The 15698-nt window shown below is 37.6% G+C and overlaps 1 protein-coding gene across 6 annotated transcripts in view; it reads right to left on the bottom strand.

Moving 5' to 3' along the window:
* Positions 1–900: 900 nt before the first annotated feature.
* The window catches only part of ATXN7L1 (ataxin 7 like 1), a 110257-nt gene continuing 95459 nt past the window's right edge, over positions 901–15698 (bottom strand). For 5 of the 6 annotated variants that reach the window (XM_063155514.1, XM_063155516.1, XM_063155520.1 and 2 more), the window contains 4 exons: positions 14169–14290; positions 10609–11563; positions 6692–6766; positions 901–3551 (listed from right to left, as the gene is read on the bottom strand). In XM_063155514.1, the coding sequence (XP_063011584.1) occupies positions 3510–3551; positions 6692–6766; positions 10609–11563; positions 14169–14290 (1194 nt within the window). In that variant the 3' untranslated portion in view covers positions 901–3509. Of the gene's footprint in view, positions 4004–6691; positions 6767–10608; positions 11564–14168; positions 14291–15698 lie in introns of all 6 variants that reach the window. The other variant, XM_063155515.1, reaches the window with a different exon arrangement.

The raw sequence follows: 15698 nt of genomic DNA, 5'->3' as shown, positions 1-15698 counted from the left end.
AAATACAAGTATCTCAGTATCTCAGATCAAGGCATTAACCGGACAGTAAAGAGGAAATTCAGGATTAGCTTTTGTGACAGGAATCAGAAAGTGCAAGACATTACACATAAAGCTGTTTACCTAGAAGGTAAAATTTCCCTCTTTCAATTCCCTTTTCCTGCAAGGCAGCCCAGCTTCCTATCTCCTCTGCCAGTTCTGAGTGTGTGCACACAAAATGCAGTCTGCAATCCAAATTGCTTGCTTTTAAAAGAGGTACTGTAATTGTGAGCATCTTCCCTACAGTATCTCCAAGACAGTTTCCAGATACTTCATAAAAGGAGCATGAAAATGCCCGTATTTCCCAGATTTGCAGAAGAGGGTGGCTGCAAGAGAAAAAACTGCAATCCTCTCTGCAGAGCTGTCGAGCCAATGAGCAATTTAAGTCTCATTTGATCTGTAATTGGAACAGGCTTTGCACAGAACAAGAATCTTAACGCCTAGATAAGAGCTGCGGGTTTCGTATTAATGATGATAAAAAGACTGGTTATAAATTTGTCCTGCCCATTGAAGTGAGAATTCCTAAATCTAGCAGCTGTAACAAAGTTAATTCTTACACTGATAAGGAATGAGAAAATGCATTCAGCTAAGCAAAGGAATTTAAAAATGGTTTATCAGTGCAAAAAACCTCAGTAGCTGATGGCTGCACGTGTCTTGACATGTAAATACAGAAACATTTCAGACATGAATGCCAAAAATAATCCCAGGGCAATTCAGCCCTGTACAGAAAGCTGGGCAGATCTTTTGAACTACCGTGGAATTCTCAGGGCAGGGCATCTGCAAAGTGTATTTCAGCCTCTGGGAAAAGAAAGCAATACACACCATTTTTGCTTTGCAAAAAGAAATAATGACAAACCCCATCTGTTTCTTACAAACATATAAATTATTTTATTTACAAAGCCATGTTACAAAAAAAAATAATAATAAAGCAAAAAACAAAAAATACAATCGCTCACTAGAGAATATCTCCAGGCCCGGTGTTGAACCATGGCAGTATCAATCAGATACATGTTTGTTCTGGTTTTCCTTTTTTAAACTGTAAGCCATAGAATTTACTATTTACACCTACTTTAGACATTTATTCTGCTTACAATTATCACAAGCATGGAATGAATTCTATTTGATACTGCTAATACATAAAGGTGCAGGACAAAGAATGAAAATACTTAGTGTTACAAAATATGGATTGTAGAAAAGAAATTGGCTGTACAAGTATGGCATTTTTTTTCTTAGAATGATTGGACATGCTTTCTTCAAAAGTCTTCTGGAAAAGGTTCTAAAATCTGTAGTAGGAAAGCACAATATAGCAGGTGCAAATTCATTTCTGTGCAACAACAGTTATTTAATATATCCCATGACTGACCAGCTATGCAAAACCCACAGAGTTTTGTTAAAGTGCCATGGGTCAACAGCATAACAAAATATAAGGTGTAAATAGAAAAATTTCTTTTTTTCTTCTTTTTTTTTTAAAACAATAGTTCACTGAGAATCAGCAATAATAGAATATGCTGTATAAACTATTCTCTACAAAGGTCGATCAGCACTATTTACAATTGTTACATCGATACAAAAGAAGGCATACAAGTTATCCAAGTCGCTTTTTATGGCTGACGGGCCTATGCATTGCGTATGTGGAACAACCAAAGCTTCTGAGCCTCTATTGCTGGAAACAAATCACAAGGTTTTCAGGCAAATGGGGAAGAAAAAGAACTACAAGTGAATGCTACACTAAGAATGCATTATAGGCTGGTCCAGTTTGTATCCGCTTTTTTCCCAAAGGTTTGCTTCCATTTCATTTTGCAGGCTAAAATTTCCGATACATTTCATTAAAGAATGATTCTTTGATGATGAAAGAACACCACGGGATTTGACTTCGTGCTTAACTTTCCTGAAATGCTGTCAGGTGTAAGCCAGTTGAAAATAAAATTTAAGCAGCATTCAAAGGACAGGCTCCATAATTCAGCTTTCCAATTAAAAGATGCATGGAAACAGCTAAAGCTTCCTAAAACTACAAAATTGCTCCTTCAGTCACTGATTAGCATTATTTCTCAGAAGCAACCACTGAATCTCACAACCACTGTTTTCCCTCAACAACTAGAAATAGCAGTTCATTGATTACAGAGGATGACTTTGTTACTGAGATTTTTAAAATCCTGCAGTTTTATAACTCAAAATAAATTAAAAAAAATCAACATAGTACTGCTCCTAAAACTGAACAAGACAAAAATTGTGCAAAAATAACAAAGATATGTACACATTTTTCAGTCTGAAGAAATGTACAATAAAAACATAATTCAAAGAACATTTTAAAAATATAAACATTGCTTAAACTTTCCTAAGTTTCATACTGTTTCTGAAACTATACCGGTCAGTTAGCTCTGAAGTATAGCAAAACATAAATTATTACAAAATTAACACTATAAAAATTTATTTTAAGAATATTTCTAAACTTTTTTCAAAGGGTCTAGCCTTGTTTATAATTGCTTAAACATTTTTAGTCTTAAAATTTGCCTTAACCCTTCTTTTTTTAAAAAAGAAAGTAGTAATAATCTCCCTATTTGCAGTCTCTCGCCTTTCCCCAAGATGTAAATAAACCAGCATATAAGTGCACTTTTAACACTGTAGAAATAAAAATTAACTCCTCTGTACTATTGTTCCAGTACCTAGTATTGGCTTCCTGATTATAAAATCTATATTTTATTAAAAAATTATTCAGTAATCCTATAAGAAACACTGTCAGTGCAATTCTATTAATGCAAGCCAATCTGCTCAACTCCTGTCCTCGCAAACCAAAACTGCTCACTGAAGTTATCAAGTGCTGTGTTCTTAAGGGTCTGGAAATCCCCCAAGATATGGGGATTTTACACATTGGGCCCTGATAACAGTAATTACAGTTTGGTGCAAAATTCTGCTATGCATTGATTGAAGTATAGATTCCTTAAGAGCCTGATTCTGGAAGAGGCTGAACACTCAGAGTTCCCACTGAAATTATTAAATGCTGTAGGTACAGAGCACCAATCAGGATTAGTCCCTAAAGTTGCAGTGCCCCAGCTGTTTGCAAATTACTAAGAAATGCACTCAATTTTTATCCATAGGACAAGCTTAAATACAGAATTACTGTAATTTTTAATTTAATGAAAAAATTTGGAGATCCTTTAAATAAATTCAAATCATGGTCTGGATTTTTGTTTTGTTTTGGAATGTCCATTGTGTTCTGGTTAGGAAACAAAGGGAGCATTGCAACGCTAACAGCTTTAAAAGGCATGAAACATAACCAAGCAGAACGCACAGATCAGTGGCAAATACAAGTGGAAAAACTAAACAAATCACTATTACAGTTTTCTGTAAATTTAATTCTCATTAAAACCACAAATTCATAAAAGATTAAATCCATCTGCAGGACATAGAAAAGAAAAACCCTGTGGAGTAGGGCTGCTGAGAGCTAGAGATTATAGGCTGGTTCCTTTTCCTTGTTATGGAAGAGTCCTTATTCTACCAGTCCGGTTTGATGTCTTCTAAAAGAGAAACCAGAGCCAGGTTCAAAATCACACAATGTCTTTTGGTATAAAACACTTCAATAATGTCTGTGGCTGACAGTACTCAAAGCAGGAATTTATTTCAAGTCCCTGAACTAAATTTCCTCCCTGTTTACTGATTACATTAGACCTTTAAGAAAAGGAACTGCTTTGAATAAACGGCATATTTCCTTTTGGGACGGTCTGATCTTAGTAAGCTTTGGTGAATTTCATGTTCATTAACTTGGTTATCATTACAAATAAAGAGCAGCAATTAGACGACAACTCTGAAGAATCTTTTCCTCTACACAGCATGTTTTCATGCACAAGGAATCCTCACACAGCACACACGTTGTCACCTTCCCTTAATAAACTGATCTAGTTATTCAGTATTTAAAAACCACCGCATACTGAGGTCTTGAAGTGTTAACACTTTCAGGCACCTAAAAGCACTATGAAGACAAAAAGACTTGATTAGTTAAAAACCTAGAACAAGAATAATATCTGGAGAAAACAAACTTTTAATACATACAGGCACAAATAATTTGACTGTAAAACTATCATTCCATTAATTATTTTTAAAGATCAAGTAGTTTTTGTAGGGAAAAGAAGAATTTCTTTTACTAAAGCAAAGCAACAATAATAGTTGGAAAAACAGGCATGCTTTTATGTATACAATCCCTAATTCAGGTCTCAAAGAGGGGCAGGAATATTCATATTAAACATTAATTGAGAAGAATCTGTTTGAGTTCAGCCTGATGGAGTTTAACCCAATGGGATGGAACTGACAGGCCCACAACAATTCTCATCATCCACCAGTCCCACGGGAGAACCCGAGTGAACTTCAACACATGGAGCAAATGACCAAAAGCAGCTACTCCTGTGACATCAGAACAAGTACAGGCCACCTTCAGCTCACAGCTCAGTAAGAGAAACACTCAGTTATGGGTGGCAGGTGACTTCCACAGCACTGCCACGTGTCTCTCACTGTCACTGGCTGCTTTGGGAAGGCACGGGAAGCTCTCCCAGCCGGACGGCGCCCGGGCAGTCACAGGCACAAAGAGACTGGGGCGTGGGTTGGGTTTACAGCCCAACACAATTTTCCAAAAGCCACATTCTCACCCAGCCACTGAGCCCCGTGGTGAGTTATGGACCCTCTCCCTTCTTTTGAGGACAACAATCCTCTCCCTTCTGAGCCAGCAGACAGCTCCACCAGGCTGCCTGGCCAGGGAACACAGCGGAGGCAGCCCAGAGGAACTGCTCCATAGGCACATTGAGCTCAGCAACTCTGCTTCCAACTGCATTGTTATGAGTCTGTTGTTGTGATGTATTCATGAAAACTTGCCAGATTTTTCCAACTACAAACCCTGGTGTATAGCAGAGATTGTCTCTGCCTACAGACCTTGCTTCACTTGGACTCCCTGATTCTCATGGTTATAGTTACACTAACATTCAAAACAGGAGAGCTCAGCTTGCACAGCAATACCTCTACTGACACAGCACATACTTGTAGGTCCACTTATTGTTACCTAACTATTAACACCTTTATAATGAAATATTACAGCATAGTTTAAGGCAGAAACTTTATTTAGGGACTATTCAATTGCTAGATTGGAGATAAAAGCTGCCAACAAAGCAGCTCAAATTTGACAGTGACAAGCATTTATTAAACAGGGAATCATTATTCATGGTTCCAAATACTAAACACCTGTGTAAGTTAAAAAAAAAGTTTAATAGAATTTAGTATCAACTTGATTTTTTTGTATTTATACTTTGAGCCCCAAATTCAACTATCAAACTGACAAGCATTTTTAATAAGCAAGAATTTGTGGGGCTTAAAACAAGCAAACACTTCTATTTTTGATAAAGTTATGAAAACAGACAGCTGAAAAGCTCTGCAATAATCTCAGTTTACATGGAGCTGACACAAAATTAATGTTTTGTACTCTGAGGTTTTCCCCATGGGATCTAGGCAACAGATCCTAACAAGTTCTGCTCCTCGGGTAGTGTCTATGTTATACTAACACAGGAGCAAGATGTTAAAACAAAAACAGTTTTGCACTTCAGAACAGTTTGTCACTGGCAGTTGGATGACAGTGTCAGACAGGAAAATGCCACTCCTTAGAAGTATGAAGAAACTTTCCACTTTTTCCCTTCAGAGTAGCTCTTCCATATTTATTTGCATTCAGCAGTGAGAGAGAAAAAAATTACTGTTTGGCAGTTCATCTAAAGATATGAGACATTCAGAGTATTTTGAATGGGCATAAAGTGTGAGTGTGGGTTATCATTATTATTCTTTTCCTGCATCTACACAGCAGAAACTAACAGCACAGCCATTTGGAATAACTATTCATGCATAATTTAGCCAGAATACATAAACAGAATTCTAAGACACTGGCTGTACAGAAAAACCCTCTGGATTACATGTGACTACACCTTGGTGAAGTGGGAAACCTTTTCACACTAAAGAACTTGATATTATAGTCTTCATAAAGTACTCAACTTGGGAGAGTCAAATAGTAGGGGCCATATTAAAATAAACCAGGGTATCAGTCCTCCAGACAGATGAGGGCCAGATCAAAAAAGCTGAGTTACAGCATTTATTATCATTATCTAACTCAGAGCCTGTTTAAGAAGAACTCACATTACACATGAGTTAGTTATGCTTTCAGATTAGTTTCTCTGAATAGTCAATTGCCTCATCTTCTCTGTCCTGTTTCTGCTCTCCCTTTGCTGCTTCACTTCTGGCCTATTTTTAAATGCTCCTGTGCCAGTCTGGGGACTCTGCTGTGCCATCTTGCTCAGCACGAGAAGTGGGATAGAAAAAACAACAGTGATCTGCTGCTGCTGCTGCTGCTGAGCCTCTATCACCAAAGCAACAGCCAGTGAGCAGCACATGAGCCAACCTGAGCTATAATACAGGTGGTGAAAAACAACCAAAAATGTGTAATTCATAATTCTGGGAGAGGAAAAGAGCTGGAAAAATTATATGAGAGGAGAAATCTATTATTAGCTCACCAAAAGGCAGCTTCTATAAATAACTGGATTCATAAAGAAACTGTATTTGAAGGTTTTATAGCATAAAATGTTTCAAAACTGCTTATAGACTACTTAAGTACACTTTTTTAAAAGCAACTTACTTGTCTGTTGTGTACTGGGTTTGATGTACTCGAAGGACTGGATTGTGACAAAGCTACACTGCTATTTTTTCCAATCTGAAAAACATTAATTGAGCAGTATTGAGAGGCATATTTGTCAGTTGAATTCAGATGCTGGTGATGGCCTTCCCTTCCCTGTGTAACGTGGTACTAATCATGTTGCATTTGGAACACAGGTATTTTGCTATTGCAAAAGACACACTTCAGATAGAATCACCTTTATCTCTCAGAGCCTGTATAATTTAATAGTCTTAAAAGGCACATAAATACTGTTACAGGTCAGAAAATAACATACAAAACAGTAGCTGAAGGAATATAAAGTGCAACCCCCCACCTCTCTAGACTGAAATACTGATTTCTCTAGTTACTGGAGTCACTTAGGGCAGCTGCTCCAAGTCATGGGATCCTCCCCAGGAGACCTTCCCCACTCCTGGGGAGCTCAAACCAAGTGGCCAAGCACCACAGCATGCCCTAATTTATTCCATTTCCCCCCCATGTATCATTACTCAATAAGTAAATATTAATCAAAAGAATGAAACTCCAAAGGTTCAAATTTGCATTTGTATCCATTTACTGCATCAGAGAATTTCTTTGGGAATGAGTGTAAACTGTAGTACACATACATACATTTTAGAAGTACTTTTGTTATAATGCTACAAATATTCCAACAGCTTGTTTCAATGTTTGTGAGTTCACAGCACTCTGCAAGAGCAGCCTGTCATAGGTTTTTGTACAATGACCTGTAAACATGGTGTAGATATTTCTGTTGTGATACAAGAAGGGCCACAGCTGCTGAGTCACAGCAGTTAGTTCCTCAGGGGTTACAAGACTGATAAAACTGAACCATGGACACCTGTCTGTAAATGGCAGATGACTGCAGTGTGAATAGTTGTTTACAAAGTCACTGACTTCAAGTAACATCATTTGAATCCTTTGATGGAGAGGTAGCAAGGACGTGTCTCCCAAGCAGTGAGAAATGCAGCAGCCAGTTCTTACTGACTTGGGGCTGAGGCATGGGCTGGCAGGGCCTGCACAAGAGCAGCCTTCTCCTTCCCTTCTGCAGCCCTGTTGGTTATTCTGCCATTTCAGATTCAGAGTGAAAGGTAGCTTCTCTCCTCCTCTCCAGACCTGCCCTTTCTCACAGAGAGACTGAAACAGTGTTCTTTGTTCACACTCTGTCCAGAATAAATGTTTAAAGTTTTTATTTGCAGCTAGTTTTGAAGGTGCTCCCGTGGTGCACAAAGATTGAAAGGATGAGTCTTTGCCTGTCCTGCTCCCTTCAGCTTGTTTTGCCTGTCTCAGCTGTTCTCTAGAGGATAACATTCCTCAGCTACAAATCTTCACTGAAGATACACAACCTTTTATCTTTCCTGGTCATTCAGAACACTGGGACACATCTGCAAATCTTTCTTCTCTGCATGAACCATTGCAGCATTCATAAATCCCTTCATAATAAATACATGTCCTCCTTTTAAATGGAGAAATAGCCACACAGCCTGAACAGGTACAGCACTCTGAAAGGAAAGAAAGTTTCCCAGATGTCTTGGGTCTTTAATGATGGGAAACATCATTTCAAAAGGATAAGTGGGAGGCCAAAACGATTTTTTTTTTTGCCAGTGTCCTTTAAAAATAAAGTGTACTTCAAAACCCAATGATTAACATTTCCAGTTACTATCTATCCAGTCTAGAGTTGAATTAAATAAGAAAACTCTACCTGAGCCTATCACCTGTTGCTGTGTTCTTAATTTCTTCAATTTCCCCTATTACATGAAGGAACAGGAGTAAGATTTTAAGATTTTTTTTGGGTGGGATTTTTAATGTAATTGTATTTCTAGAACACATCAAGTCAAACAGCACAGCTTAAAAGGGAATTTAAGTATTGTATTCTCCAGAGCTTCAATATACACATGTAGAGTATGTAATATTTGACCCATATGCTTAAATGGGTTCAAATTCAATTTATTTTGTATTGCATAGAGTATCCTTGTCACAAAGACAGTTAGCTGCAAGCTAGATTTCTGAAATACAATTAACTCCATTTTACCTCCTATTTTTGAGGAGGTAACATGTTTTAATAGCTGTATCATATTTAATATAATGTTTTAACATGTTTAAATATCTGTATATTGTAACACTCATTACAAATATTTAACCTCTTACTTAAGAAAAAAATACTAGCCAGAATTACATTTTTACAAATATTCAGCAAAGACCTCTGATTGATTTCTTGTGGTTTATTTACTTCTATTGCTGTGCAACATGATGAAATACATCACAAACTGAAACAGGGATGACACACAGGAACAGATTTGACCCCAAGGGAGCTCAGGATTTGAACTCAGAATCTCTGTAAGATTTCCTCACACTGTGCCAGCTACAGACATGGTCTGTGTCCTGGGAAAAGATGATACAATTCATTTCCCATTACCCAAGTTTGCACCAAAGCACCAATTCGTACTTACTTTTTCTTTCCATTTGACACCTTAAACCTCAGGGCAATTTAATGTTTTTGGGGACACATGTTTCAAAATTCAGACTGAGTGACAGAAGGAAGAATTTACAGCAACCTCTGCTGACTTCAGTTACTTGAAGATCAGATTGCAGGACACATTTAAGAGGCTTACAATAGAAAGACAATGCCACTTCCCATTTTAAAAAGCCAAACAAGTAATCTCTGTTGCACCTCTGCTGGAAGTAGGAAAGAGAAAATATACTTGCTAGGCCATTCTTTGAAACATTCATTCTGTCTCCTACAGCAGTTTTAGGATTCTTTTATTCCCTTTTTCCTCTCCCATTTCTGCCACATTACTTATGGATTGCTTTGCCTGTACTATCTTCTTTTCAAAATTCCACTTTTTTTCAATGTGCAATATCCTAAGGAAATGAGAGTTTCAGAAACAAAACAACCCAAACCAAACTAAACCAAAATTTCCTAAGCTACCTTCTCTGGATTCTCTGAGGTATCCTATTTTCTATGGCTTTGTCTTCCAGATGCCAAGTGTTGTTTTGTGTGCACAGCACAGCACTGGACACAGTAGCAGAATGAAACAGTAGATCATTATAAAGATCATATTTAGATCATTATAAAGGTCATATTGGCAGCTTTCCCACCAGATCTTACTCCACATATACTTTTGTTCTTGTGTAGCACCACTGAAAGAGGAGCCAAAGCTCTGCTGCTATCAATGAAGGAAGCGTGTGCAAGCCTATCTGCTGCACTGAATTCAGTATTCTGTGAACACAGGAACACTGAAAAAGTAACCAAATATCCCCTAAAGGTCATCCAGTTAAGAACTTAATTTCTTGATTTTTCCAGTTTCAAACAGGGAACACCTCAGACTCTCTCCAGGAGAAAGGTTGATGTGTTTTACATCTTTACATCAGAAGAGATATAAAGAGACTAGCATAGCATTAGGAAATTAACCAGCAACAAGTTTGGAAAAAGAAATAAACAGAAATTCTGACTCTCATCTTCCTATTTTCAATAATACAATTTATTTCAGAGAGATGAGAATTAAGAAAAATTTTTTTTCTAAAAATTATTTATCAATTCTGGACATTCAATTTTACTTTCAGAGATACAAATAGGTACTTTAATAATTCAATTAAAAAATCTCATAAAAATATTTTGAGAAAGTATTTATATATATACATATATATATATATATATATACATACACATAGGTATGTATGTATATATAAAATTTTTTTAACTCTCAAAACATCTTTCTATGACGGGTACAAAACAAATACAAATATGTTTCTGTATTAACCTAGAAAGCAAGTTGTGTGATGAAAACCCATCTGAAGCAAATGTGATATTTTCTTTTCAGAATGGATGAAACATTTCAAGGAAGTCAGACATGATCTGCAAAGAAATAACTGGAAGAGTCCCTTACCTGCCGAGAGATGGAGCTGCTTGTAGGATCTGGCACCGCAGAAATAAGGTTGGCAGTGCTCTTTCTATGAACACTATTCATACCAGGCATTTTAGTGATTTTACAGGCTTTGCTACTAGAACTAGAGTTTTTACGTTTCTTTCCTTCTGATTTGTCAAAAGAAAGGGGTAGAGAAGACACTGCGTTGTGTGCTCCCAGGGAGTGGTCCCCTGAGTGGTGCACGAGAGAAGATACAGACAGGTTAGAAGTGTCAATACTGCTCACTACCATGCTCATGTGTTTCACTGAGTCTGCTGAACTACTTGACAGTGAAGTCCGTCCTGAGGGCTCCGATTTGGCACTGAGTGGGCTTGTTCCATTATTGGTATTGTGCACAGACACACTGTTATAGGAGGATGTCGCCTGATAGGAGTTCAACGTTGAACTGGGGTTCAGGACACAGTTCTTTTTGTGGGACCCTGAAAATGAAGATGAGGAAGATGTCTGCAAAGATAATGAGGATGAGGACGACGACGAAGACGACGACGACTGCGGCTTTTTCTTTTTGTTACTTGAAGACTCATCACTCCGAGATGACAGGTCTTTGACTTTTGAGGATTTGCTGGTTTTTGTTTTGGATGGCTTGTGGGATGGGGAAGGGATGACTGCTGGCACTGGTGACACAGCTGATGGCGCCTTAAAAGTTGAGTCCATGATACTTAGGCTTGCAGCCACGTGAGGGAAAGCTGTGGTGTGTGACATTATGGAATTCGTCTCTGCCGTTGTCACAAAGGCTGCATTTGATAACATGGCTGATGTCATTATGTAAGAAGAAGTGATCCTTGAACTGATAGGTGTTGAAGGAATATACACTGCACTGGGGTTGCTGAAGGGCTGTAAGACTGATGCTGGAAAAGGAGTGGAGACATGTGCTGCTGGAGAAGGCATGGGACTGTCTGCCGCAGGAGGGATTTTCCTAAACAGAAAAAGAAAGGGAAAAAAAAGGAGATAAATAAAAAATTCCATCAAAAAAATGCAGATAGGAAATAATTTCCATTAACTTATTCAAAAAGGCAAACCTAGTTCGTTGTAATTTTGATTCTTATTCTATTTTATTAATCACATACAGCAATTAAGTACACAGTATTACAATTTAAACACAGTATTACAAATTTCATTTCCTTTTTCCTTCTCTTATTTTACCAAACAGTTAAAAATGCAAATAAAATGCCCGACAGTGGCACCTATACATATCCTAGTCACTATGTTTCATTAATTACATATATTTTGCTTCAAAGTTCAGATTGTGGAACAGTTTCAATATCAACCTAAACTCATAGGTTAGATTTCATTAAGGCAGTAAATGAGCCAGTCTGGGGGGTTGTGAAGCACTTAATCATTGAGCACAAAGAGGTAAGATCACCTCTTTCCAAATGCAGTGCTATTCCCAACAGCTCATTTGAGAGCTGGTTAGGTGGAATTAAACGGGAAAATTATTGATTAATTTTCACTAATAGTGAAACATTGACAAGATATTAAACAGAGCTTAATAATAAGCTTTATAAACAGCTGAATACTCTTTTGAGAAGAAAGTATAATAATATTACCTGTGAAATCAGTAGGATGTATTCAAATTCCTTTCCATTCAGCCATCACCTATTATTTTACCTAATGTGGTGTTATTGAAGAACCAGACCTTCATAATGTTGCTTGGAAAACTATTATGTGATCTTTTCCAATTATTTAGACTTATATTTAATCCACAGTTTAATCCTATTTCTCTTTTCTAAGAAGCTGTACAGCCCCATAACTCTGCCCTTGTTATCCTCACTACTGACACCTTTCCCATTTTTAAAGGCTTACTCTTGCCCTCACAGAAGTATGATAAAAGAGCAGCCCTGGGTGTGCTGTTTTATCATAAATCAAATCCTAATTACAAGTGTTCTCTCCAGGTATTCCTCCTAAGGAGATTGTTGGACAGAACACAGTTTATGGCAGTTACACAAGGGATTCCATACAGTTCATGCTGTCAGAAGTGAGGAAATCCTACTGCCTGCCACTTGCAATGCAACACAGCTGCTTATCAGAGCTGTCCTTCAGGTTCCTTTTAAAGAATGGCCAAAAATTCCTACCCACCTTTGCAAAGTACTTAGAGAGCTAGGGATAAAAGTACTTTGTTAATGTTAGTTCTGAGAACATGGCCCTGCATCCCTGCACCTCTGGCCACAGCTGCAGAGCTATGGAACAGCAGCCTCACAGCCAGCTCTGCCTGGGGAGCACAGGGAAAGGTCAGCCCAGAGGAGGGCTGAGGACAGCAGAGGAATAAAACAGGGGTTAGGCACTGTCAGCCTCCTGTGCTACACAGACAAGTGAGTATGGCCGGGGCTCATTAAAGTATTAGAGATTACATAAACAGCTAAAATTTGGGAAAACTCTTAAAATCAGATTTAGTGGGAGCAGGATAAGGCCTGTTTACTTCTGGTTTCGAATAACTATTATAGAAGTTTGGTTTTCTGTACTAGTTTGTACTAATGGTGGTATGTGTTTTTTCAGATGCCCAAGTATCTTTTCTCCTGACAAACAAAGCCAATAGGTAACAAATTTTATTATTTCTATATAAGGAAACTAAAATATTTTTATTTGTGGAAGGTGACAGACACTAGTTTACAAATTAACAAAGCAGATTGAGCATGATCAGTCTCTGAACAGACATGAAACTGACCCTTTTATGGCAGAACCAACCATTTCCAAACTCCTAGCACAATGGCACCGTTATCATTAAGTTACTAGGATAGTCAGACAAGCCAAGCTTTAGTGCTTAAAAATATATATTTAAATAAAAATCAAATCTTGTTTATCTAATGGCTGGCATTCAAAGAATATAACACAGTCCTGATAATAAACAGTGACATGAAACACTGCACTTTAGCATCATTACATTGAAGAAGAATGCATATTCTGTAGCAGAATACCCCCAAAAAATCAATCCTATCTGTCGATTCCATGAACTCTTAATTAATTTTTTTTTAAAGAACTAACATTTATTTTAGAAATGCAGTCTATTTCAATGGCTCTGTATAGTAAAAGCCTATAGTGCTTGGAACCTGCCTATGTGTTAGAGAGGTGCTTCAACAGTGAGTAATAATCAGAATTTTAAGATCCCAAAGGCAGTAAGGGCACTATGGATTAAAAACCTATCATATTCCATCTTACAGACAGATGTGCACCAAGTTCCTTATCTTACAACTCCTGAGTCTTGCACAGCAAAGCCTGAATGGGTGATACAGGGGCATGATAAAGGCATGAAATTCTAAGCAAAAATCTTCATTCTTAGGGACTAAAAAGAGCCCTAAATCTGGTAGAAACTTACACTGGACTAGGAGATTATTCTGTTGGGCTATATATTCCTTAACAGAGAAGAGAAGATTTGTACACAGCTTACTGCTATACCTTAATAGAGGTAATTAAGAGATAATTAATTAAGAGGTAATTTTACAAATGCTGGCCATGGAGTGCTTCATTTAGAAGTTTTACAGAATGAAAAATGTAAATTACCCACCAAGCATAAAAATCCCACTTACTTCCACATCTGTGAGTTCAAGTGTTTTTCTACCATGGAGTTCAGTGCGAATCGAAAATGGTCCCATCTTCTGTCAAAGACATAGTACCCTCTGCCCATTAAGCGACTGCCATATGAACAGAACTGAAAGAAAAGGTATTTCAGTGTTTCTTATAAAAATGTATTTCTACATTATGAAATATTTATTGACTGATCAATAAATCAAATACATAAAACGCTGTAATATGTATCATTCATATAAAACTTATTTTAAAACGTGGTTTTCATGATCTACAGCAGAGTTTTTTTAAGAATTATGAAATATGTGCATAGTATTTCAGCTTAGTGTAAAGTATATTTTATGGTTCATTAATGAATCAGTGCCAGAAAAAGAATGTAACTGCTCAGGTACTTTTAGAGAAAAAATTCTTACTGCCTCAGAAAGAAAGTTACACTGTTCCGGGTGTCTTAAATCTCATAATTGCATGACAGCAATAAAAATATAACTGAAGAGGAAAATAAGTGCAATGGGAACATCTTTAGTATCCACTTAATAAACAAACCCCTGACATTTCAGTATAAAAGCAAATTATCATACATGGCATCTGTGCTACAACAGAACATGGGATACACTCTTCACAGTGCATGAAAATCAACTGGAGGAGCAGTATTTTGAGAATTCTGCAGAGTTCAGGAATACTTGCACCCCTTCCTCTGGAGAGCTTCCTGAAAAGTCCTACTACACTCAGATGTTACAACCAGGAATCTGCTCTTGTTTCAGCTCAGTGTTACTGATCTAAATGATGCAATGCCTGTTTGTAGGAGAGAAGCCTGTTACAAACCATCCTCAAGAAACAAGACAACTCTCCATCATACAAGGGACCCAGTCACAGAAATTCTGTCTGACAGCAGAAGCACTGATGTGGTAGAAGAGCATCAGTTCAAAACACTTGTCAGCTTAATGGACAGCAAGTGGAGACTGCAAGTGTTCATTTAAAGTCTATTTCATGACAAGGTTAAACAGGTTAATTAAAACCACCACCTCAGTTGACAAACTAGCCTCAGCTCCCAGTGAGCTAAAACTAACATCAAGTACCACCAAGAGGCAATTTAAGCAGCTACTGACATCTCCCTGTTCAATTGCTACCACCTGGCCAGGAGAGGGACTTAGTAAGGAAAACAGTGTTTTTTAATACAAAATTCAGCAATTTAGCATGATCTGGAGGTGATTTACATTATCTTTTCTGACTTCACACTGACACAGACCAAGAACTGGTTTCACTGCCAGAAACTGCTTCAGTTGAGAGATACTAACATCTCAAAGAACAGATGAGTCAGTGGGCTTGCCTAGAACTAGGATCCTAAACCAAAATGGCTTTGCCAGCCACGCCTCACTGCTGAGGCATGCACAAGAACTGGCTACACTTAGATTATTTTTTTAATTATGTGGGCACCCATGCAGTGAACCTTTAGTTTTTAATTCATAGAGAAGCAGCCAGGAATACTAAAGTAGCTTACAATAGTAGCAAGGAAATAGGAAGTTTCTGCATAT

Source organism: Melospiza melodia, chromosome 4 (genome assembly GCF_035770615.1).
Source record: "Melospiza melodia melodia isolate bMelMel2 chromosome 4, bMelMel2.pri, whole genome shotgun sequence".
Lineage (NCBI taxonomy): Eukaryota > Metazoa > Chordata > Aves > Passeriformes > Passerellidae > Melospiza > Melospiza melodia.
Note: the sequence above shows the minus strand (reverse complement) of the source record. Positions and strands in the feature narration are given on the sequence as shown.